The sequence below is a fragment of the Gastrolobium bilobum genome, unplaced genomic scaffold, assembly GCF_033153095.1.
Source record: "Gastrolobium bilobum isolate Gb01-03AN ecotype WA unplaced genomic scaffold, APGP_CSIRO_Gbil_v1 utg1076, whole genome shotgun sequence".
NCBI classification, from domain to species: domain Eukaryota; kingdom Viridiplantae; phylum Streptophyta; class Magnoliopsida; order Fabales; family Fabaceae; genus Gastrolobium; species Gastrolobium bilobum.
Window position 1 is genome coordinate 464,352 of NW_026899578.1, and position 26,441 is coordinate 490,792.

General features: G+C 35.4%; 1 protein-coding gene across 2 annotated transcripts; it reads left to right on the top strand.

The window, feature by feature from the left end:
• Positions 1–17,210: 17,210 nt before the first annotated feature.
• LOC133291632 (cryptochrome-1) lies at positions 17,211–22,117 on the top strand. 2 transcript variants are annotated; one of them, XM_061489921.1, is made up of 5 exons: positions 17,213–17,767; positions 18,597–18,815; positions 19,354–20,060; positions 20,715–21,514; positions 21,704–22,117. In XM_061489921.1, the coding sequence occupies exons 1-5, from the start codon at positions 17,455–17,457 to the stop codon at positions 21,705–21,707; spliced, it is 2,043 nt and encodes a 680-aa protein (XP_061345905.1). In that variant the 5' UTR covers positions 17,213–17,454; the 3' UTR covers positions 21,708–22,117. The 2 variants fall into 2 exon arrangements, with proteins under 2 accessions (XP_061345906.1, XP_061345905.1); XM_061489922.1 differs by lacking the exon at positions 21,704–22,117 and having other exon boundaries at positions 17,211–17,767; positions 20,715–21,518.
• The last annotated feature ends 4,324 nt before the right edge of the window (positions 22,118–26,441 follow it).

A 26,441-nucleotide genomic window follows, 5' to 3' on the forward strand; every position in this document is an offset into this window, starting at 1 on the left:
ATGGAATTACTATATGCTGATTTATATTCAGTATTTGGACTGGCTAGTGCTGGATCGAGGAAGGACTTATGAGAGCCGATTATTCCTTTCAATTTCCTTCAAACTTTCAAGCTTGAGCATTATTTTTTATTTTTCCATCATATAATTAAGAAAAAAAAATGTGTGTATTTTTAAAGAACACAAATTTAGATCCTTTTAAAAGAAAAATAGACATAAAGAGGTGTGGGTCCCACTGAAAAAAAAAATGTGGATCTCACTTCTTTATGCATATCTCTATCTTAAAAGAACTTAAGTATATATATGTTGTTTAAAAGTATACACATTTTTTTCTAAAATTAACTATCATCTCTATCCAAATTTATAGAAATATTTACTTGTCAGCATGTATATGTATATTGGGATAGGATCAACTTACATCGATATAAGAATAATAAATCTTAAATTAAATCTTAACAATTGATTTCTGTGCATTCAACGATTGATGTTTATTGAGAATTAATAATTAATTAATAAGTGTGATCCAATAAATTATAATTGTTAAATACATAAAAATTAACGATTAAAATTTAATGTAAAGTTTATTTTCTTATATCGATGTAACTTGATCCTGTCTCATATATATTATATATATAATTATAATTTTTGCAAAAAATAAATATTCTAATCTCGCCCTTTACAAAATTTTGAGACTCCACCAATGGATTAAGTGTTTTTTTTTTTTTGGGTACAAGAATGGATTAAGTATTTCATATCAGTATATAATGATTGGAGCTATATCGGTATATCTTCGAGAGCTCAATATCAATGAGTGTTGTTAAAAATGAGTGTAAAAATATAAAAATTTATTTTTTTATGTTTTTATTGAAGTGATATGTGATATAATGCGAGTAAAAATACTTCTTACTAAAAATATATAGATAAATATGTTGCATAAAAATGTAAAAATAATATAAATGCAAGTTTTTATGTATTTTACTTAAACCAAAAAATTGAACTAGATAAACTTTTAATGTTTGACCCCATTTTTTTTTTTAAAAAAAATCCTATTTCCCATTTTCCTCAAATCACAATGAACAATATCTTCTTCTATCTATCTATAAAAAAAGTTTACATAAATAACTAGAATAAGTTAGTATTTTTAAACTCTTTTTGTATTTATATTTTATACAGTTACGTGATTTATATTTTTTAAATATAAAGATGTTTATTGAATTTTGAGTAAGAATTTATATGATATTTTTTTATATACATATATATAATTTTATATCTTTGTCTTGAATAATAAAAATTTTATATTTGGTATCGTTTCTACAATTTAGGGTTTATCATCTCATTCGGTTTGTTGGTAGAGACTAGACTTTGATAACATTGCAGCCGAGTGCTTTTCTGTAATGGTTGGCCCCGGGACGGAAGCTGCCTAATCAAGTCAGATAGGCAAAGGCTACTAGGCTAGTCAGGAACCACCAACCCATTATTGATCGTTACACACGGTCATATTATCTATTACGGAGAAGATGCTGTCTGACATTGATACGTTGGAAAAAAATTTATTTGTCCGGAAATCTCGATTTTTAAAAATATGATTTTTATCTTCATTTTACGATAATATTTGAAAATTTAAAATTTTAAAAATTTCTTGGAAATCCGGAAAAAATTCGTGTACCAAACGGCTCCTATACGTCTTCAATGAAGCGAATTTTTATAAGGGAAACGTATTTCTCATGTTGCATGAGATAATTTGTCTCATGCAACACACACAAAAGTAGATGAGACTTATTTTTTTTAATGAATTTCATCTATTTTTTTGTGTTACCTTAGATAAATTATCTCATAGGATGCGAGAAAAATCAAACCTTTTTACAATCGTGCTAGAGGCCCCCATAGCCAATTCTCTTCTTATTGACACATGTTGCACAACCATGCTAGGACCAGCTTATTTGTAGACAAACCATTCATTTATAATAGTTCTATAATTCTATTCATGGGGATACATCATACACTGCAATGGGTACTGCGGTACTACTATATACCGATGTATTTGTCTATCATAAATTACGAGATTCATTTAAAGAAAATAAAATGAAAATTTATAATAATTTAGTAAAAATTTAAAGAAATACATTTCAATAATCTCTTAATTTATTAGGAATTTGCATTTATTATTTAATATGACATAACAAAGTTTCCTACACACACAATATTTTGTGGGGCTCACACTTTTTGAAAAAAAAAAAAAAAAATACGGCACGCAAAACAAATCTCTATAATATTACACAATCATTTTTCCTACAACATAACTCTTATAAAACCCAATTTATTATATATGTTTACATGTATTTCATTATTATTTTAACTGTTTATTTTTTCATCAATGGTTTATAAATCTTCATGTTTTTCTCTAAAATGAACTCCTCGTTTTAAAGGAATTAGATTCCATATGAATGCATTGAATGTTATAATTTGAAGATCTTATGTCCTCGCGCTTGTGATGTTATGATTCACATAATTTCCCATAATAAGAAATTTAATAAAATCTAAAGCACACTAATTGTTTATAAAAAACAAAAAAAGGAAGAAAAATAAGATAAACTATAGTCTTCATAAGCCCCAATAATTACAACAATACCAAAAATATATAAAAATTGTGAGTCTCAATATTTACAAATAAAAAGGCTATATGTTAACCTCCAAGTTGCTTGAGTCATATTGAGAATTGATAAAAGTTGAAAAGTTGAATTAATGATGAAATGAGTACAAACTGATATTTATAGTAACCAACTATACAAGATATAATCAAGAAATAACAGTTAACTAATAGTTAACTATAAAAGGCTGGAAATATATAAACTAACTAAACTAACTCACTACAACTACATTCAGTTAGCTACTGCTGCTATAGGAATCTACTGATACGGCTGTTGTGGCTGCTGTGATATATTCAATAGCCCCCCTCAAGTTGGGAGGTGAATATCTTTCAATTCCAACTTATCTAAGAGAAGGTGAAATTGAGTTCGATGGAGAGCCTTAGTTAACAAGTCAGCTAGCTGTGCTGTAGAACGAATAGGTAGTAGATGTACAATACCTTGATTGACCTTTTCCCTGACAACGTGGCAATCGATATCAATGTGTTTGCTCCTTTCATGAAAGGAAGGATTATGTGCCAAGTAAATGGCTGAATTATTGTCACAAAACACATATATAGGTTGGGACAAAGGCATGGAAAGATCTCTAAAGAGAAAAGATATCCATTGGAGTTCACATACTAAACTCGCGAGACTTCGATACTCAGCTTCAGAAGAACTGCGTGAGATTGTATTCTGCTTCTTGGATTTCCATGAGACTAGAGCTGGTCCGAGGAAGATACAGAAACCAGATGTAGAACGTCTGGTATCAATGCAAGAGGCCCAGTCCGAATCAGAAAATGCAGAAGGACGCAAGTCATTGGTAGAAGGGAAAAATAATCCCTTACTAGGAGAACCTTTGATGTAGCGTAGAACTCGAAGTGCAGCTTTGTGATGGATGTCCATTGGATGAGCCATGAATTGGCTGAGTTGTTGCACTGGGAATGAAATATCAGGCCTTGTGGTGGTGAGGTACAATAATCAACCAACAAGCCTTTTGTATGAAGCAACATCGAGTAAAGCAGTACCCTGTTCTTTCTGAAGCTTGAGAGATGGATCCATTGGAGTCGTGGCTGGCTTTGCAGCAAGAAGACCAGCATCAGAGAGTAATTTGAGAGCATACTTTCTCTGATTAATAATCAAACCAGACTTGGAACGAGCCACTTCAAGTCCCAGAAAGAATCGAAGGGGACCCAGATCCTTAATCTTGAAAAGATTATCCAAGTAACTTTTAACTCGTTTAATCTCAATTGCATCATTTCCTGTGAGAACAATATCATCGACATAGATGAGTAAAGCAGTAAAAGAGGTGCCATGATTTCTTACCAGCAAGGAATGATCGGCTTCGATTTGAACATAGCCAAGAGAGAAGAGGGAAGTGGTGAGTTTTGCATTCCATTGCCTACTAGCCTGTTTAAGGCCATATAATGATCGTTGGAGCTTGCAAACTTGGTTTGGTTTGGCAGAATTGGTACCTGGAGGAAGCATCATGTAGACATCCTCATGTAGATCTCCATGTAAAAAAGCATAATTTACATCTAGTTGCTCAAGTATCCATCCTTTCACAGTGGCAATGGAGAGGATGATTCTTATTGTTGTAATTTTAACAACTGAAGATAATGTATCAAGGTAGTCAATGCCCTCAACCTGATTGTATCCTTTTGCTACTAATCTCGCCTTATATCGTTCGATGGTCCCATCTGCTTTGTGTTTAATCTTATAAACCCATTTGCAACCAATGGGTATAGTGTTTGAAGGAAGATCAACAACAGACCATGTGTGATTTTGTTCAAGAGCTGCTATCTCATCAGCCATGGCTTTTCTCCAACATTCAGACTTAGAAGCTTGGGAGTAGGAATGAGGTTCAGTGAAGGATGAAGCATTCAAACAAAAATTCTTATAGACAGAAGAACATTTGTTATAAGATAAGACATCAAAAAGAGGAAATGGAGTAGAAGAATGATAACCTGAGACTGCATTGGTGTCAGAAGAAATTGATAGGGACACATGAAAATCCTGCAAATATTTGGGTGCTGTATGAAGTCTGGAAGAACGTCTCGGTTGAACATTTTGAATTGGAAAAATGTCTGGAGAGTTTTCTGTTGTTGTTGAAAATGGAGAGTTTTCTGTTGGTGTATGGTTGTGAGGGATGATAGGAATAACATTTTGATTTGTAATTGAGGGAGTATCACTATCATATGTAGGTATTTGTTCTGTATTGACAGAATTATTTGGAGTTTGAGAAGCTGTATGTATAAAAGGAAAGGAACTTTCATAGAAAATTACATTTCTTGATATTATTATGTTGCGGTTTGAGAGATTAAAAAGAATATATCCTTTTGTTCTTTGCTTGAAGCCAATGAAAACAGTTTTCTGTGCTTTAGGATCAAATTTTGTTCTGTGACTTTGAAGAGTAGTTGCATAAGCAAGGCAACCAAAGATTTTTAAATGTGTAAGGTTAGGAGGTTCTTTGTATAGCAGCTCGTATGGTGTTTTATTTTGGAGATTGAAAGTACATAATCGATTTATAAGGTGAACAGCATGAGAGATTGCATAACACCATAAACTCTTGGGTAAATTGGCTTGGAAAAACAGTGATCGAGCTACATTGAGGATATGTTGGTGTTTTCGTTCTGCAACCCCATTTTGTTGGGGTGATTCTACACAGGATCTTTGGTGTTCAATGCCTTTAGAGCTATAGTAATCGTGCATAATGAATTCTGCTCCATTATCACTTCTTATGGTTTTGACAGATGATTGGAATTGATTTTCAACATAAGCAATAAAATATTTTAAGTTTGTACGTGCTTCTGTTTTGTTCTTTAGAAGGACAATCCATGTAATTTTTGTGTAATCATCAACGATAGTTAAGAAATATCGATGACCATGTAATGAAATGGAAGAAAAGGGGCCCCAAATATCTGTATGTATCAATTGAAAGGGAACAATTGTATGTGTTGTACTGGAAAAGTATGGTAATTTTCTTTGTTTTGAGATATGGCATATGTCACAATGATCAGAACTATTACAAGAAATATAAGGAAAAAGTTGGGACATAGTCTTCATAACTGTTTGAGATGGATGTCCAAGTCTTTGGTGCCATTTGTTTGAAGGGTCGGTTGAGACTTTATTACAGCACTTTATTTGGGTAGGATCTTTATGTGTCACTTGCAGAATATACAAACCATCAATTTGCTTAGCTGAACCAATCGTCTGGTTGGTTGAGATTTGTTTAATGAAGCAAGTCATATCATGAAAGACAATATAACAATGAATATCTTGTAAGAGTTTAGTGACAGAAATCAAATTCACATGAAAAGAAGGCACATATAGAACATTTTTCAGGATAATGGAATCTGATAAAAAATAGTGCTAGAGGTGGTAGTGGTAATTCGGGTACCATCAGACAAGGTGATGTGGATAGGTTTTATAGTTTGAATCTGTGAAAATTTAGAAGTTGTGTGTGTTATGTGGTCTGTGGCTCCAGTATCTAAGATCCATATAATTAGATTGATACCTGAATGTGCATTACCAACATTGAATGCAGAAGTTTGCACTATGTTAGTTGAGCGACTTTGCTTTGAATGTTGAAGAAGTTCTAGTAGTTCTTGGTATTGCTCCTTTGAGAAGGTTGGTACATCATCAAGGTTCTGTTTGCAGACAACTGCATCTTGATGTGAAGTCTGTAACACCCCGTATATATCCGGTAATGTTATCATACTACCGTATTAAGTTGCGCTTAATTAAAAATGCGGAATATCTTTTTCTTTTCAATTATAAAGTCATTATCATTACCAACTTGCTTATTAACCAATTAATAAAACATCGCATGTATGTAATTGCAATAAAACAGCTAACTGAAATACCTCATTAATTAAAACAACAATAATGTATGTCTCTAGTCACGGAACTACAACACGTAGACCGGACCAACTATCAGTTTATACAACTCAACTCAAAAGTACTAACAACATAGTGGCATGGACAACTCCCATGCTCACCTAAATAAGGCAACAAAGCCCAACATAAGTCTCAACATCAACATCATAAAAATAATACGGAAAACATAAACAGCATCCAGCCCAGTCATGCTAGCAAATAAGCAGTAATATCATAATCAGCTAAGCTCTGGCCTCCTGCCGCCAGAGGCATCAGTCACCATACTACCTGGACCTGAAATAAGCATTCCCCAAACGTGGGGTGAGATCTCTAAACAAGAAATCTCAGTAAGGCAAGGGGTCCTCAAGGATCTTCCACCCCAAGCTCACTTACATGTGCAATATAAGTTTAAAAGCAGTTTATCATCATCAGTTCTAAATCAGTGCAATGCAGCAGATAATCATGTCATGTGTGTCAATACTAATCTACTGGCCAGAGAAATGCAGGATGTACGTCTACAACCCCACAATAAGTACAAGACGCCGATTGTATCCACCCCAGATCACCGTATTGTATGACGCCACATACTCAGGCTTACCGTCAAGATGGAACAACACATGCATATTAAAAGCCATTAACACATAAAGCTCAACAACAATTCATATATCTCAAAGCATGTAACACAGCATGCATATAACCATACCTCCATGGGACATGGTGGAACCACAACATGGCTAAACCGAGGACACGAAAGCTTACCTTGCAAGATAACACCCAAAGCCAAGAGTCCACAGCTCAAAGTCCAAACACAGCAGATTCACAATCTGTTATGGACCAGCAATATATCAATAACATGCACCGCAAGCATACAATATTAAGACAACGCCTTTCCATTACGTTTTATGTCTTAAGGCTTCTCACCAAGCCATAAGCCCTTAATCATTTGATTTTGACTTAGATAAATTAATTACAGAAGTTCAACTTCCTCAAACTAGGGTCCACAAACCCATAGATCAGTTCTGGATGAACAGTACGCTATTGTTCCTCGCAAACCCAGAATATTCGGATATTCCTCGGGGACATATCCGGCTATGCTGTAACACCCCGTTCTAGAACCGGTTTGTTAACATCGCATTATGATATTAAGCGTAGTTACAATCACATGGGTTCAATTAAATCCGGTTAAATTTTTCATTTTAAAACATGCCGAATTTATAATGCCCAATTGTGTGATCATAACCATATTACATTGCGGAATAAAATAAATTAAGCTTAACATCATATTCTTATATCATTAGACCAAATGTTATTAAATGTCTTCTTCTAATCATTAGCTACGCGTGGCTTCGAACCGCGCCTCATTTGGAGCACTGTAGCTCGCATTATGACAAATTAGATCAACATAAATGTGTGTTGGACACAGGCCCCGCGCGCTTCAGCGCGCTACCGGGCGCTCAAGCGCGCGTTATCGGGCGCTAAAGCCTCCATCTGGGCGCTTAAGCGCTCGCAGGCAGAAAGCATCAGGTCATTCAGTATAAATGGGCGCTTAAGCGCGCACCAGGGCGCTTAAGCGCGCTATCCTGGGCGCTTAAGCCTCCATTTGGGACGTTTTAGAGCGCAGAGGCAGAAGCATCTCCTCCATCAGCGGCTAAGGGCGCTCAAGCGCGAACCAGGGCGCTCATGCGCGCAACCCTGGGCGCTTAAGCCCCCACTCTGGGCGCTCCAGCGCGAGGAGGCAGAAAGCATTGGCTCTCACAGGGGCAGCAGGGCGCTCGAGCGCGCTCCTGGGCGTTTGAGCGCGCTGCCAGGGAATTCTAACACCCTCATTTTTCAAGTCTAATTCTAGGGAAGGTGTATTTCCATGACAAGCCTCTATGGTTCATGCCTTTAAACTTAACCCTAGTACTTATCCAACCTCTCCTCATGAATTATACTAAAATTTGGGCAGCATAACCTTTGTATTCTCAACATTCCCCAATTTAGCACTAGGTACCTAATATAATTTTCAGCTCAACAATCCAATACATAATGAGCATACATATATTGAACTTAAAGTAATCATCAATTACAAATCATGTTCATTACAATACATGAAACTTAGCTTACAAAACACTATGATCATTCCATTGGCTCCCATCAACAAAGAGATAACCAAAGGCATGAGCATAGGCTAAGTCCATTCCAAATAAACAGAACATACATCTATCAATTGTCTATTAATTACAATCCTATACATGTGAGCTACAAAATAACATGTATAATATCAAAATACAGGATCCTCATGCATCACTACTAGTCCAAGTATGGCCACTTGCCACTGGTGGCTCCTGCAGCATCCTTAGCTGAAAGGGGGTCCCCACAACACGGGGTGAGATATATGAATATATCCAGTAAACCAGGGGTCCTTGGAGTATCTCTCCACCCCACAGTTCCATATCAGTGTAATAGCAATAACAATAATAATGCAGTAAATACATATCTATGCAAAGTGCAATAACATCTCTAGGAGAAATCCCTCGAGCTCTCAAGTTGTCCTAAGGAAACTCAGATGCAAATAGTCCTACTGGCCAGCTAAACTACCAAGTATGATTTACGCATCGTCATGCAACATACCAACATAGGAAAACACCATCCTATGCCACACCAAATGCATACACATACGTATAACAAAGCATTACACTATTTCATTGCATTTATATGCACTATAACTACCACTACCCTTTCAGGGCTTGGTGGAACAATCAAGGGAATTACACCCAAGGTCCGAAGGCTTACCTCAAGCTTCAGTTAACCTTTGTTCCTCACCAACAGTTTCAGCAACCAATCAACTTTGGTTTCAAGCTATTGTTTACACAGCACACACCTACATCAAGGTGTCATAGCATCAATCATGCAATTCAATGAATATCTACGTATATTCATCAATATCATAACAACTCTATATCACAATACGTCATGAGCTTACCTATCCAATTGAACTAACCAAGCTCCATTGCTTGCTCCAATGGTTGATCACTTACGGTTGGTCCAAATGCCTCAATCCTAGGCATCATTAGGACACAATCATCAATCAACCAAACTAAGCCATTTATTACTAATGCAAGAAAATCCAATATCAAGCATTAAATCTTGCCATTTTCAAAGTATAGTCATATAACTATTTAAGCTCATTTCCACCGATTAATCATCATTCCTAGCATTTCTCATAACATATGCTAAGCTCCAATACTCCTAGAACATAGCCAATCTATCAATATTTCATAAAACCCTAAAACACTATTCATTAAACCCTAAATCATGCAATTTCAATGGGTTATGAGGTTCAAGGAGTAGAATCTTACCACCAATGGTCACACAACCAAAGATTGATGGCTCCTCAAGCTTCAATGGAGGTTGAAGCTCCCAAAATCCCAAACTCTCACAAAGGGGCAAAAATTTGGGAGGAAAAATCTCACCACACAACACTCCCCACTAAGAACCAAGCTTGGATTAATGATGAGGGCGATATTCTAAGTGATTTAGGCTTTTGAATCGTCAAATTTGGTTGAGGATTGCACTCCCTCCTCCCTCCTTCTCCTTCCCTCTCTTTTCCTTTCTTCCTTTCCTCTTCTCTGATGCTCGACGGGTTGGGTGGGACAACGGGTCTTTCTTTTGTTTTCAAATCACTTAACATAAGTTAAGTGGAAACATGTGGGTATTAGTTCGTCTATCTATTCGACTCCATTAATTACCAAACTTTACCCAAAAGTCTAGAATATTTTTCTAGGAATATTTCTAATTTTATTTTTATATTTTGGGTACTTTTTCCTACACCCATTTATACCCCTTAATTTTCACTGAGTACACTTTTTAACTCCAAAGTGACTCAAATTCATTTAATTAAGCCTTATACTTAATTTTACTCACTAAAACATGCTTAATTATTTAATTACATGTAATTTGCTAATTAATTAGGTTAGGGCTATTATATATGCAATATCCGGATATCTCACAGGCAATATCCGGATATCACTCTGGCAATATCCGGATATCACTCTGGCAATATCCGGATATCAATATTCAGATATCCAGATTCCCATATCCGGATATCAATATCCGGATATCAATATCTGGATATTCCACGTTAAATATCCGGATATTTCGCGACAGAATGCAGTTTCTGCATTTCACAAAGATATCCCTCCAAAGTTCCATTTTTAACACTTCCAGAAGCTTAAACATGTCTCTTAAGGTTCATTTATGTTCATATGACAGTTGGTTACTTGTTTAATTCATTAAACATGCCAAGACACCTCTTTTACTCATCAAAACACATGATCAAGGTTGGTGACACTTACCAAAGCTCAAAACAGAGCAAGAATGGCTCTTGGAGCTCACCATACAGCCTCTACAGTTCTGACTTGTACCAAAAATGAAAATGGCAACACAAGCTATGCCCTTTCTTCACAAAGGTTGACACTTTGAAGCCTCACAAGCAAGGAACAAGTCCCCTCAACCCTCAAACCAACAAGGTCAGCACTCACACCTCACTCACAGTGTCTAGAAACTCATAATATACACCCACACTCCCTCTCCATGCAAGCTCTCAAGTGTATGCAAGCTCAAGAATGAAGAACCAAGTAAAAAGATGGCAACTTGGCTCACAAGAGATGGAGGAAGGCAATGGAGCAGTGTTTTCTGGTCAGCCACCAAGAAGACCCACGTAGCAACAAAATTCTAGGGTTGTGTGCCCAAAGAAAGAGTATTTATAGGCCACTTAAAGGTTAAACACACAGTATTAACTTTAACTGCTACGCTTAGTATTTTAATCCCAAACTTTGAAATCTGAAACTACTCATTTTTACAAGAATTATCATATTTTTCTTATAATTTTTGGAACACCTTTCCGGTACACGCTTTTACCAAGCCGGTATCAGTTCAGACACCAATTCTCATTATTTTGACTTGAAACTTGTTTTCCAAGTCCTATATATTATTCCCATAATATATAATCACTTTTCATAATTTTTTGGGATACTTTTTTGGTACACATTTATACTGACTAGCAGAACCGGTGTCTGCACTTTTCTTCCGAAAAGCGAATTTCAACATTATTACCCACTAGTTATAATTATTAAAGCCTCATAATAATTATTAGGGTCAATTATGGAATTATTTCCTAATTTTGCATAATTACTTAATTAAATTTCTTAATTAACGGTGCGAGTTCTTACAAAGTCCTGGACACTGCATCTTGAAATTCTTCATCGAATTCTTGAGAGGCACAGTTTGCAGTGTGGAGATTTGTGGATTTATAACCAGGAGGGAAACCATGTTTGAGATAACATGTCTCAATCGTGTGATTTGTTTTCTTACAGTATGTGCAGAATTTATTGCCACGTCCTCTTCCAAAGCTAGGACGAAATTGCTGCCCAAAGCTAGGACGAAATTGTTGATGTGAAGGTCTTCCATGAAACTGATTGTTTGGTTTCTGTTGCTCAGAAAGATTGATGAAGGATTGTGGTTCATTGATTGCAGAAGTGCCAAGTTTCAATATTCTTTCCTGTTGAACAATGAGAGAGAACACTTTGGTCACAGGAGGTAAAGGATCAAGAATCATCACCTGAGCTCGTACATGTTCGAATTGATCATTTAAACCTTTCAAGAATCGTATAACAGTCTATTTCATACGAATTCTTGATCTGTGTTGCTTCATTACAGGTACATGTGGGTAATACTGGTTGTAAGCTTTCAAATTCATCCCAGAGAATCTTCAGCTGGGTGAAATAATCAGAAACAGATCTATCTCCTTGATGAATCTTGAAGATTTCATCTTGGAGATCTGAAATTCTGAAAATGTTTGTTTGTTCAAACCTGTCTTCAAGATTCTTCCATACATCGTTTGCCTTGTCCATCCAGAGAACTGATTGAGCAATCGACTCTGTGATTGATCTGTATAACCAAGAAACTACCATTGTGTTGCATCTCTCCCAATTTTCAAGGAGAGGATCATCTGCATTCGGTTTGATGATTGTTCCATCAACAAACCCGATCTTGTTCTTGGAGAGCAATGCCATGCGCATCGATCTCTGCCAAGTATGAAAGTTTCTTCCATTCATCAATGAAGTTACCAATACTAATGATGGACTTTCATTGGGATGGAGGTAATAGGGATTGGAGGAGGAATTGGGATCTGCCATGTTTGAAGAAAGGAATAGAATCGAAAGGATTTGGATACTAGAACAATTATTGCTCTGATACCATATTGAGAATTGATAAAAGTTGAATTAATGATGAAATGAGTACAAACTGGTATTTATAGTAACCAGCTATACAAGATATAATCAAGAAATAACAGTTAACTAACAGTTAACTATAAAAGGCGGGAAATATATAAACTAACTAAACTAACTGACTACAACTACATTCAGTTAGCTATTGCTGCTATAGGAATCTACTGATACAGCTGCTGTGATATATTCAATAAGTCAGGGGTTCAAATCTTACCTCAAGCAATTTCTTGAAAAATCTTTGAAGTTCAGAGGACGTGCCTGCCTCTCTCCTCAAAAGGGCTATACTTGGAGGGCAAGGTGACTGAAGAAGGTTGAATGAGGATACCTCCAAGTTATACTTAAAAAAAAGGCTATATGTTAAAAGAATTAGGGATATGTTTGGCAAATTAAAAATCTCATCAGCCTGACAAGTTGTCATATACTAATCCCTGTTTAAATGAACTTATTATATATTGCTGAATAACTCTTAATAAGTATTTTTTAAAATTTTAAAAGAGAGAATGGGAGGAACATTAGAGATATATATCATTTAAGGGAAAATATTTTCTCCTTTTAAAGGAGAAATTTTTTCTCATGTTAGTGACTCAAAGCATAAGTGGGTCCCACCTTGAATTTTTTCTCTTTCTACTATTTTGTGGGACCCACTTATGCTATGAGTCATTAACATGAGAAAAAAAATTTCTTTTAAAAGGAGAAAATGTTTTCCTATCATTTAAATACAAATATGCGTGTAGAAGTTTGACATTTTTGTTTTTTATCAACCCTTGAAGCAAGTGCTAGAGATGTATTAAATTGTCCATTTAGCTTTCCTAATACGTGGCCCAACAACAATTGAGAGAGTGAAAATACGGTCTAATCAAACAGTTTCTCGCAGGCCTGATTTTCTCTGAGACATATCAGTTTTATTATCGGCCTATAAAATTCAATTTGGTGAATTGGTTTATTCGGACCAAATGGATTAGTCTCTGTTTCCTAGTACAACCAAGTCAAGGAAAATAAAATAAAATAGAACATTATTATTATATATATATGTATAATGCCTAAATTTGAAAATTACAGGAAAATGATGCCTAATTAATTATTATTACTATTTTTTAGGAAAGTACAGGTAAAAAAAATAATGATTTTAGGATAGAAATTAATCCTCATAATTTTTCTCTTGTGCCATCTAAATAAGCTTAATGTCTATTTAATTAAAAAAATTAAAATTTGAATTGTCAATTTTAGAAAGACACCAAATACAACATCAAAGCTGGTTGTGACATATGTTTTTGTGTGTGTGAAAGGAATCTGAGTAAAAAAGAGGAAAGGCCCACCAGAAGGGGACAAAGGCCTAAACGAAGCAGAGGACTTACCCACATCTGAAATCTCCCATCCTTGCCGACTTGTCGTTCCCTCTTAAAACCCTACCTTCCAATGCAAATCCCAAGTTGAGATATAAAGAAAAAATTCCGTGATCTTTGTTCACTTAAAGAGGGACCTCAACTAGTTAAATGGAAAATGACCCCAGAATCAGATGCCGCTAAATGATTGATTATGATTATAATATATTGATGACATCTCTAATTCTTCTAAAAATATTTTTAAAACTGAATCGAAAATTAAACCAATAGAAAGTTCAAAAACAAAATTATATTTAGAGATATAACAAGTTTACAATTTGACCGGTTCAACTAATGTGTCCAATTTCATTTTTTCAAACATTAGCTTCAACATCAAACGTTGTCTTCAACCCTCTTGATAACTATACCTCTAAAATTTGTTTTTATTGACACTATCCAAACAGCAGTAATATAGTTTTTTTAATAAAATAAAATACAAATACACGTTATGTCATTGATAATATATTAGTAAGCTTTGAACTACCAATGAACTGTGCTAACAAGTAAAAACCGAACCAAACAAAAAAATGTGCCCCATTTTAAGCGTACAAAATAAACTTGTGTCCAAGCCTTATGACCCCTATTCTCTTTTCCTGCTTTCCCAGTGCCTAAAATTTAAATCCAGTTTAAAGTTGAAGCTTGAAAGAGAATTGAAAGCTTCCCCACCCCCCCCCCCCCCCCCCCCCCCCCCCCCCTTTTGGTTAAAAAATTAAGATAAGATATATTCCATTATGTGATTTAAACATGTTACAAGTTTCAACACGGATGGATTACAAGAAAAAAAATTATGAGAGTTCATTTTCGCAACTGAGGCGATTCGGCAAAAGATTTTCCCCCACTCTCATGAGTTTAATTCTAAATTATGTTCTTGTTGAAAAATATAGTCCCACAGTGATTGTAGTGGAATTTAGAGCATTCTAAATTCCATGGCCTCCCACTTTTTTTGTAGTGGAATTTTCACATGTAGGTGGGGCTTATATATTGTCCACCCTTCAAGTCCAGTGGGCTCTCGTGTGAGGGGGCACTTTCTTTGTAGTTGAATTTCCACATGTAGGTGGGGCTTGTATGTTGTCTACCCTTCAAGTCCAGTGGGCTCTCGTGTGAGGGGACACTTTCTTTGTAGTTGAATTTCCACATGTAGATGAGGGGGATTGTATGTTGTCCACCCTTCAAACACAGTGGGCTCTAGGCTCTCGTGTGAGGGGACACTTTCTTTTTAGTTGAATTTTCACATGTAGGTAGGCTTGTATGTTGTCCACCCCCTTCAAGCCCAGTGGCTCTCGTGTGAGGAGGCGTGTTGAGAAATATAGTCCCACAGTGGTTGTATGGGCAACTAATGTGAGGTTTATAAGGCATTGAGCACTCCCACTCTCTGAGGTCACCACCCCAAAAGCTAGCTCAAAGGATGAGAATATCCAAGACTTTATAAACCTCAGATTAGTTGTACTATATTTCTATTGTTAAAAACGTTTACTTAACACCCCTATTGTGAATTCTGCTTCTGTAGATGTCAGAAAAGTAAAGAATCAATTCAGACTTTCTTTCCTTGCGTGATGGTTTGATATCGTAACCACATGTACAAGTAAGTATATGTTAATTGAGTCGGAAAAAAAATTGGCAGTGAATGAGATAATTATGAATAATGTAAAAGGTAGTATGACATTTTCAAAGAGGTCGATTTATTTGCTTGACATTTAGTTCATAATAATTGCATAAGATGGATTTGAATTCAAGAATTTCAAGTTGACATGGTGCACATGACCAACTTTTTTTTTTTTTACTTTGCAGTTTGAGGGCAATAGCCCACAAACTCAAAATAATGTTAATTTTCACTGAAGTTTATGATTCACCTTGATTTTATAATAGGAAGAATATCCTCTTACAGTAAACTCTTTATTTTAAAAAATAAAATAAAATAAAAAACGAGGCATATAATAGGCTGATTACTGTTTCAATAATCGTGATAAAACTACAGAAGCAATTTGATAGCGAAGCGTTAACAAATATTCTAATAATTAAGTATAATCAATGAATATTAATTATCATTAACTAATATTTTCAGTTTAGGCATCTGCGTAAAGCTTAAGAACATAACGAGGGCAACTAGCTAGGTACGTTTTGTTGTTTTAAGGACAGAAATTAAAAAAACATGTATAAATAAAGGGTTTATCATCTATCATTTAACATGATTACAAAATTTTTTCTACACACACAATATTTTGTGGGATCCGCAGCAAAAAAAAAAAAAAACTCCAGCAAGCAAAATGAATCTGTATAACATAACACAACCATTTTTCCTACAACATAACACTTATAAAACCCATAAATAAATTGGAAATTAAGCTCGTAAGCATTAGCTATAGTAACAGTTAACGTCAATCGGTTGCCATTAATTAATATGTGCGATAAAAATATTACATGATGGATTTTTCATTTCATATAAAAAGAAAGCACGTGCAAATAAAATAATTGAGGTAAATGTAGCTTACTATCATGAATATTCGCATTCAATCGCAATGTGCCAGTTATGTTCAAATTAAATACTCTTATCTCATTAAATTAAGCAACGTGTGCTTAAATTGCTAGCAGCTCCCATCGTATCACTGTGAGTGTGATACGACCTGAGTCGTGACTTGTTTGATAGGAATTGGAGAAAAAAAAAATTGCATGAAAAAATGAAAATTAAATTTGAGAGATCTGAAGCTGAAGGAGTTGCATGATTTATCCGATTATCCATCATGTGAGTCCTAACTTTTATAGAAAATAGAAGAAACAAGAGACTGTGTTGGATTTGTTTTATTTATTGCATAGTGTATAGGATAAGAGCAGAGAAAAAACGAAAAATCTACGGAACAAAAAGTTGTGGCTGCAATTTGTCTATCTAAGTCATTGTATCTTCCCCACTCAGTTAACCAATCCTCTTCACTTCCCCTTCTTTCCAATCTATCTCTCTCATCGGGTCGATTCTGTCAAACCCAAAGGCTATTTTTTCGTACAACTAGGGAGTGAAAGGAAAAAAAAAAATACGAATTTGTTGCAAGGAAAATAATTTCACCCCCCAAAAAAAAGGAGAAATACAAATAAAACATAAGTACCAAACTCAAAAAGCTGTCCACCCAAATCATCAATCAAATTGTGATTTTTACCTATTTATGGCTTAAATTTTCTTGCCTGGTTTTCTTCAGCACTCAAAAGAAAGGAAGAAAAGATACAAGTTACCTTAAATGGTTAAAACTTGATAGAGAGGGTTGTGTGTGTGTGAATAGTTTGAGGTTGTGGGGTGGGTGAAGTTTTCTAGATATGTCAGGTGGTGGATGCAGCATAGTGTGGTTAAGAAGAGATCTGAGAGTAGAGGATAACCCAGCACTGATTGCAGGAGTGAGAGCTGGAGCTGTGGTTGCAGTTTTCATATGGGCACCTGAAGAAGAGGGTCAATACTACCCTGGCAGGGTCTCTAGGTGGTGGCTCAAACACAGTTTGGCTCACCTTGATTCCTCTTTGAGAAGTCTTGGCACTCCTCTCATCACTAAGAGGTCCACTGATAGTGTTTCTTCACTACTGGAGGTTGTTAAGTCCACCGGAGCTTCTCAACTCTTTTTTAACCACTTATATGGTCAGTTTCTAATCATTTTATCCTATTTTAGTGTGTTTTACTTCTTATATGTCTGTATGATTGTACTCTTTGCAGTTTCAGGGAATTTTATTTTATTTTCCCATTTTCATTTCCTATAATTAGTGTTCTACTTTTTGTTTTGTTCAATGCATTTCATCTGTTGTTGTCTGCAAATATGATACCCAGATTTTGGGAAGTTCGTTGCTCAGTTATTATTGAAATATATAAAATCATTAATGTAACCTCATCCAATAACTTAAGCTTTTGGGTTGAATTGGTTCTTTATATGGTATCAGAGTCTCGGTGTACCGGATTCGATCCTCACCGCCCTCACTTTCTTTTTAGTGGAATTTCTTTCTTCAAGCCCAGTGGACTCTCGTGTGAAGTAGCGTGTTGAGATATATAAAACCGTAGTCTCACCCGTTAGCTTAAGCTTTTGGGTGTAATTAGTTCTTTACAGTTATAAACATCATTGGGGATTGTACGATCCTTGATTATATCATTTGGAATTGTTTCTTTGATTGTTTGGTAAAGTGTGTTGTTTCCTAGTCAGGTGGCAATTTACAGAACAGGATATTACCATTGTTTGATTGATTTTTCCGACCGCTTATCAGTTAATACTGTGGTTGTCTGTGGTCACTTCTTCATACAAACTACTTTGTGATCTCTATTCATCTTTTCGGATTTGCTTTATGATAGTCTTAAAAGTATAGTGAAATGGTCTATTTCTGTTTGTTGATAATATTTTACATTCATCAATTCTTTTGCTTACGAAAGTGCAGGAGAGAAGGCTCTGTCTGTATGTTACTCATGGTTTTCTATGTTGCAGATCCACTGTCACTTATCAGGGATCAACGAGCAAAGGAGGTTCTTACTGCTCAGGGCATAACAGTACGTTCCTTCAACGCGGATTTATTATATGAACCATGGGAAGTCAATGATGCCCATGGCCAACCATTCACAACTTTTGCTGCGTTTTGGGAAAGATGTCTTAGCATGCCTTATGACCCGGAGTCACCTCTTCTCCCACCTAAAAGGATTATTCAAGGTCTACTTTTGTTCTGTTCTTTCCTTAGTCTCAGCTTTCTTTTATTTTATTGATAATGTTCATTAGTTGCCAACTGCATAATTCATTAAGCTTTTGTGCTTCCTTTTCATTACTTAACTAATGATCTAAATTGGAGAGGAAACACCTATGCTCTATTTAAATCACTTGCTAAGTTTCTATTTAACATACCAAAATGGTACAAAGTATAAGCAATGAGCATAATATTTAACAAGAGTTCATTTTAGAAGCACAAATTTATAGTTAATTGTGCCTAATAAACTGATAGGCATCCAAATATGGTTGTCCAGAAATTAAAATGTACAAGGATTCAAGAAAACTTCTTTTGAATTGTTCAATTCTGATTTCTGATGTCAAAATTTGCTTTGTCTGCAAAATCTTTATCGCGTTGCTTTTAGAATCTCTCCATGTGTACATGTGTTCTTAGTACATACTTGTTCTGTTAGGAATTGTTCATTTTTAGTGACCCGTCAAGCTTTACTTTAATTTGCACTTGTTGACAACTCTTGCCCTCCTTCAGGTGATGTATCAAGGTGCCCTTGTGATACATTGGTGTTTGAAGATGAATCAGAGAAGGCAAGCAATGCACTTCTTGCTAGAGCATGGTCACCTGGGTGGAGCAATGCTAATAAGGCATTGACGACATTCATAAACGGTCCACTGATTGAGTACTCAAAAAATCGCAGGAAGGCTGACAGTGCCACTACCTCATTTCTCTCACCCTGTTTGCATTTTGGTGAGGTGAGTGTAAAAAAAGTATTCCATCTTGTTCGCATTAAGCAAGTTTTGTGGGCCAACGAAGGAAACAATGCCGGTGAAGAAAGCGTGAACTTGTTCCTTAAGTCTATTGGTCTTAGAGAATATTCAAGGTACATTAGTTTCAACCATCCCAATAGTCATGAAAGGCCTCTTCTAGGCCACCTTAAGTTCTTTCCTTGGGTAGTAAATGAAGGCTATTTTAAAGCATGGAGACAAGGCAGAACTGGGTACCCTTTGGTGGATGCTGGCATGAGGGAGTTGTGGGCCACTGGTTGGCTGCATGATCGGATACGTGTTGTAGTTTCCAGTTTCTTTGTGAAGGTTCTGCAACTTCCTTGGAGATGGGGAATGAAATATTTCTGGGATACCCTCTTGGATGCAGATCTTGAGAGTGATGCTCTTGGTTGGCAGTACATATCTGGTTCTCTCCCGGATAGTCGTGAATTTGACCGAATTGATAATCCACAGGTTCTGTTACTTTTTTGTAAAAGCTACATAATCCAGCTTATGTTGACCTTTTGGATGTATCATCATCTGTTTGCATGTGCATGTCTTTTATGTCTTAATCTGGAAAACCATACGAAGTGTTGCATAATCCATCTATATATACTCTTTGGTTTTTATATTTTGTGCACATGGTGATAATTCTATCCACCATTGAGAGTTTTTCCAGAGTGAAATAAAACAATAAGTGTTTCCGGCCTCATCTCTTGACTGCCCCAAAGGTTACAATGTATGTACAGCATACAAGCCAGTGGTTATATTTATATTCCTGTTGCCTGTTTGAATATCAATTTTGAATGAAGCCAAAACACCATCCCACTATGGTTACTGGATTTCAGATAGCGGAGGTGCTTCATTGCTTGGTGTGGGGCATGGCAATATTCTGGCTTCTTTTACTTACTCTCAACTTTTCCCCATTGAAAGATATCTTCACTTTTTTTAACCTGTGAATTTGGTCAAATATATATGATCAATCATAGAATTTTGAGTTTGTGAAATTTTGACTATTAACATCGGTATTGACGTTTTGAGTTATGCCTACTGTAAGCTATTTGAATGGTCAAAACTGATAGATTTTCTAGTAATAGATACACTCATTTCAGTTGTTGGATTTTATAGTTTGAGGGATACAAATTTGACCCAAATGGAGAATATGTACGGCGCTGGCTTCCAGAACTCGCTAGATTACCAACTGAGTGGATACATCATCCATGGAATGCACCAGAATCAGTACTTCAAGCTGCTGGAATTGAGCTAGGATCAAATTATCCTCTTCCAATCGTGGGAATAGATGAAGCAAAAGCCAGATTACAAGAAGCACTCTCAGAAATGTGGCAACAAGATGCAGCTTCAAGAGCTGCAATTGAAAATGGAACTGAGGAAGGGCTTGGAGACTCTTCTGAATCAGTCCCTCTTGCTTTTCCTCAAGACATACAAATGGAGGAAAGTCATGAACCCATTAGGCACAATCCCGCACCTGTTACCCGGCGCTACCAGGATCAGATGGTTCCAAGCATCACTGCTTCCCTGGTGAGAGTGGAAGAGGAAGAAACTTCTTCGGATCTTCGAAACTCAGGACAAGATAGCAGAGCTGAAGTGCCAGTAAATGTTAGTGCACAACAAAATGAAAGAGACACATTGAACGACAGGATGTTGCAGACTGTTCATACCAATGCACGGCTACAATACAATATTGCAATGGAGATGAGCAATGCAGCTGAAGATTCCACTGTAGAATCTTCAAGTAGTATTAGGAGAGAAAGGGACGGAGGCATAGTTCCGGTATGGTCTCCGCCAGCTTCCAGTTACTCGGAACAATTTGTAGGAGATGAAAATGGTATAGCAAGCAGTTCATCTTACTTGCAAAGGCATCCTCAATCTCACCAATTGCTGAATTGGAGAGGGCTACCTCAGACCGGGTGAGATTTTTGAAAGCACTCAAAAACATATATACCTTATAGTATACTGCCTCTTCTAACCATTTGAGGATTACCCAATGAATTGCCAATGTTCTGGCTAAATTTTATGTTTTATATTTATTTAATGATTATGATCCTTTATTTTTGTTGATTCCTTATTATGTTATCTCAATGGAATTTTAATTACAGGTAATTCATGTCTAAAGGCTAGAGCAATCAGACTAGAATCAGGGAGGTGGAAAATACACTATCATCAGCTTATCTTGAGAGAAACCTGCATTGGACATACATGTGTTAATTTCCTACTCCTTTTACCAGTCTTGATAAATGATTAACGGCTGACCTCCAATGTGTATGAAAATTTCAATTCATCCGCAGTCCCTTTTGTTTTCTTGTACAATGTTTTTAGGCCTGCTGTATAGTATACTTTGTGTAGTGAGGGAAAAAGAGCCCCCATAGTATCTTTGGTCCACTAATAAACTCAGGTTTGTGCTTTCATTTAAGGCAGATATATTACTTTTTTATGATCCACGCTTTATTTACATTTTATATGCTGTACATTTCTGTTGACCCCTGTATGTAGAGTGCACCTCATCTCGGTGCTAACATTTCTGAATCTTCAGCACATTGCTACATACTGAATATATAGTTAGCCACCGAGCTAGACCCTAAACGATTGCGATGTCGATTATAGCAACCAGCTGCACCTCTTTAACAAGAACAGCCCCACAGCAAGCAAATGTAAAAATTTATGTACCTACTATCACAAGCAAGATGGAATTAGACAAAATACATTGGATTACAGGTTAGAGTATGTCCTACACAAATAAAAGAGGAGAATGAAATAGAACTTGGTCCTAGAGAAAATTGCTATAACGGTATTTATGATATATTTACATGGTTTAATGTTTTTTTATGATGTAGAAGATAAATTTATCTTTTACACACATAAAAGTGTGTGGAGTTTATGAGTCCAAGAGAAGAAAAAAAAAATGTGAATTTTACATAATAAAATCTCCTAGAACATGATTTATTTTCTACGAAACAATAAATCCATACATTATGCTCTATACCTAAGTTAGATAGAAAGGGTCCAGCTTACTGGGTAGCTATTTGGGCCTGCTTTTTATGCGGTTGTTTACGGACTATTGATGCTTCCGTGGAGATATTTAATCAACTATAACTGACAGCGAATCAGCAATAATAAAACAAAGGCGTTACCGCTGAAAACCTGACTAAGGTAGATGGATGAGCTTTGGTTTTTTATACACATAATCTACTAAAAGAAACTGCTTAAATGATTTGGAGGTTATAGCAAAAATTTACGGGTATCGATGTCATGGAATCTATGCTTAAGATGGTTAAAATTGAGATTTTAAGTAAAATTAAGAGGGAGATAAAAAATAGTTTGGAATATTAACAAAATCGTAAAAACGTTTAGAATATTAATAAACACATTTTAATAAAAAAATCATAAAATCATAATAATAAATAATTTTTGTGTAAGAACGTAAAATCATAATAATAAATTGAGATTTTAACTACCATCATGCGTAGAGTTAATATGTGTTGCATATGTACGGAGTCTATTAAAATAATAAAGTCGCCTAATTAAGGTTAAAAATGGTTCTCCACAGGGAGAAAGGAAAGGAAATTCGGGCTAGTGTAACAAACCCTTGGCCGGCAATTTCTAAAATTGCGCTGAGAACATTCCACAGGGCCCGTATATGTAACTAGACAAACTTGGAGAAAAAATATTGGGAAGAACGACCGTTGTGATGAAATTTGAAAAAATAAAATTCAATTAAGTCGATGTCAAACATAATATTAATCTAATACATAATGATGTATCAAAAAACAATCTAATACATTATGTTTGGCACCCTATTCATGTGCCACATGTCCCAAGCTAAATTGATCCGAGTTTATTTTGAATAAAAATTAATGTAACTTTCGAAAAAACGTGTCTAATCTTGTATGAATGAAATGCAGGACCTATTACGTAATATATTTATTTATTTATTTATTTATTTTTTTTGTAATACATAATATATTTTATTGGGATCATAGGTCGTTTTGCCAAAAATATTGAGGTACACAAAGTTGACAAATATATATATAGCATAGAATTCTTTAATACTAGCGTTAAATTTTAAAATTTGACATCAAATCTTATGCGTTAATTTTTGCCAATAAAATTTATTAATTAATTATTAATTCCTAATAAATAATAATCATTGATTAGCAAAAATCAACGGTTATGATATGGTCGGTTCAAGATAAGATGGGCCAAACCACACACAGTTGAAGGTTGAAGACTTTGGGCCTTAGAATTATAACAAGTAGGCTCGAATCTATAGTGGTATGTGCTTCTCCTTGTAAGGGCTATAATGCGATTCTGGCGCAATGAAAGTGATTAAGAGTACATGTAAAGACACTCTGACGCTCAAGTTAGTATCAATGTTAGATATATGTTATAGTTTATTGGAATCAGGATCATACCTGGATTTGTTCTCTTTATATTTATAGTAAGTTTTGTGCCGCCTTTTTGTAAGCGGCGTACCTTCTTATTGGTTGTTGTGGATTGCTGCCTCTCTGTCTCAATTTGTGTCTTTCTGGCTATTTTCTTGGTGATCAAGTCTATACAATATCTTGTCTTCTTAGAGCAGTGGCAAGCTGGAGCTGTCTTACTTGTGTTGGCCCTTATGCGCGGTAGAACTCAGCTCGTTACCATGACTTTCCTTAGTCTTTGAGATATATAAGGCAACTTTACAGGAAAAAAAATTAAAATATTACACTTTTAATAATTAATTACGAATAGGTTGCAGTTTGGAAACTATTTTCGGATCTATTGCAGTCATTCACGTCCAAAATGGGCGGGAGAATTCACGCCCATGTTAGGCGTGAATTCCACGTCATTCACGCCCAACATAGGTGTGATTAGTCACGCCCCATGCAAGCGTGAATCACTGGATATTCCAGCCCATTCTAGGCGTGACTCAGCCCCCTTTCCAGCCCAATTTCGGCGTGAATGACACCTATTTTTCCTATATAAACACCTCTCATCTCCACATTCATCACAACTCTTCTTCATCTTAACTTCTTAGTCTTCGATACATTCTCACTTGCTTATGCATACTCTGTTTTGTGTTTTTCTTTATTAATATAGTTAAGAATGAGTTCACATTCTGATTTTGTTCGTGTTGTTTTATATTATAATGGTAGAAAAATGGAAGGTCGACGTGGTGTTATTTTTGAAGGCGAGAAAAGGCCAACACATATCATGCGGAACTCAACAATTAGCGAAGTACACGCCTGGATGAGGGTTTTTATAGGCCAAGAAATTCATGCCTGGATTGGGCGTGAGTTGTCACGCCTACTTTGGGCGTGAATTTCCTGCAATTCCTGCCTCACTTGGGCGTGAATTCTCCCGCGTGAATGACTGCAATAGATCCGAAATTAGTTTCCAAACTGCTACCAATTCATTATTAATTATTAAAAGTTCAATATTTTAATTTTTTTTGCCCAGCTTTACATGGTAGTCTGTGCAATGCTTGTGTGTATATTCTGTGCACTGGGATCATTGTGCCTTTATGGGCCTTTTCTGAACTTTAAACCTTATGGGTCTATATGTTATTCAAATTAGGTTAGCATTTTGTGTCAAAGGATCATAGCTCTCTCTCTCTCACACACACATATATATATGAGAAAAATATTTCTCAAACAGCTTGAGATATATTTATCTCTGTCCACCCCAAAACTACGTCGTTTTGTTTATTTATTTTCTTATATTAATTGATTCACATTTGAATGGTTATGATTCTCTTTTTTTTCCTCTTCTTTTATCACTATTAATCCTTCTTTATACGATTACGATTTAGTAGTCGCAGATAAAATTATCTCAAGCAGCTTAAGAAACGATAAGCCATATATATGTGTGTGTGTGTATCGATTTACGTTTCTCCGGCTGCTTGATGTCTAACAGTTAAATAGTTACCATATATATAGGTGAAATTATTAAATGTGAGGAATCATAACTATACACTTATGAGGACGTCAAGCGGCTGGAGAAATGATTTTAACATATATATATATATATATATATATATATATTATTTTTTTATTTTTTCTCTTTAACTAAGTAGGTAAAATCCCTAGCGACTCCAAGATTCAAACTTTTCGCACTACAGGTAAAATTTATTTATCTATTTTTTTATGGGAAAAATTATTTTTATGTCACATTAGGTAAGTTTTCTTTCTACACACCTTTCGATAACCGTGCAACATTTTTCTTTTTTTTTTATTTTTATTTTTAGGTAGTGATCTCATCATTATGTGTCTATAACATAAAATTTCTTCTCTCATACAACATGAGACTACATAAGTTTTTTTTTGTACACAGGTAAAGTTTATACAAGTTATAATTTAGTTTTACTGCAACCAATCACTAAATAGTAAGTACATTGCACATGTATATGCATTCAGCGGCCAAGTTCTTCCGTAAACAATTTCGTTAAAAATGCTTTGTAACGTTAAGCCTTTCTGTTTATAGTTTGAATCTTCATCATCACACTATTCTTTTATTTCTTTATTTATAAATTGGATTTAAAATACCTAACACGACTGTGAATTTAATGGATCTGGATCCTCTCATGTGAAAATTCACATGACCTAGGGCTTAGCCCCTCTTTATTTACAAAAAAAAAAAATAATGTGAGGAATCATAACCATACAAAGGTGGATCAATAATAATAATGAAAGAGAGAAAAAAAATATTAGAATAAATAGTTACGAAATCATAACCATTGATTTACTTTTGTATGGTTGTGATTTTTCACATGACCCTGTGATTTTTCACATGACCCTATCATGTTTTTTTCCACGTCAGAGGATCCATTTCCAAATTTAATAGTCTTTTTATTAAATA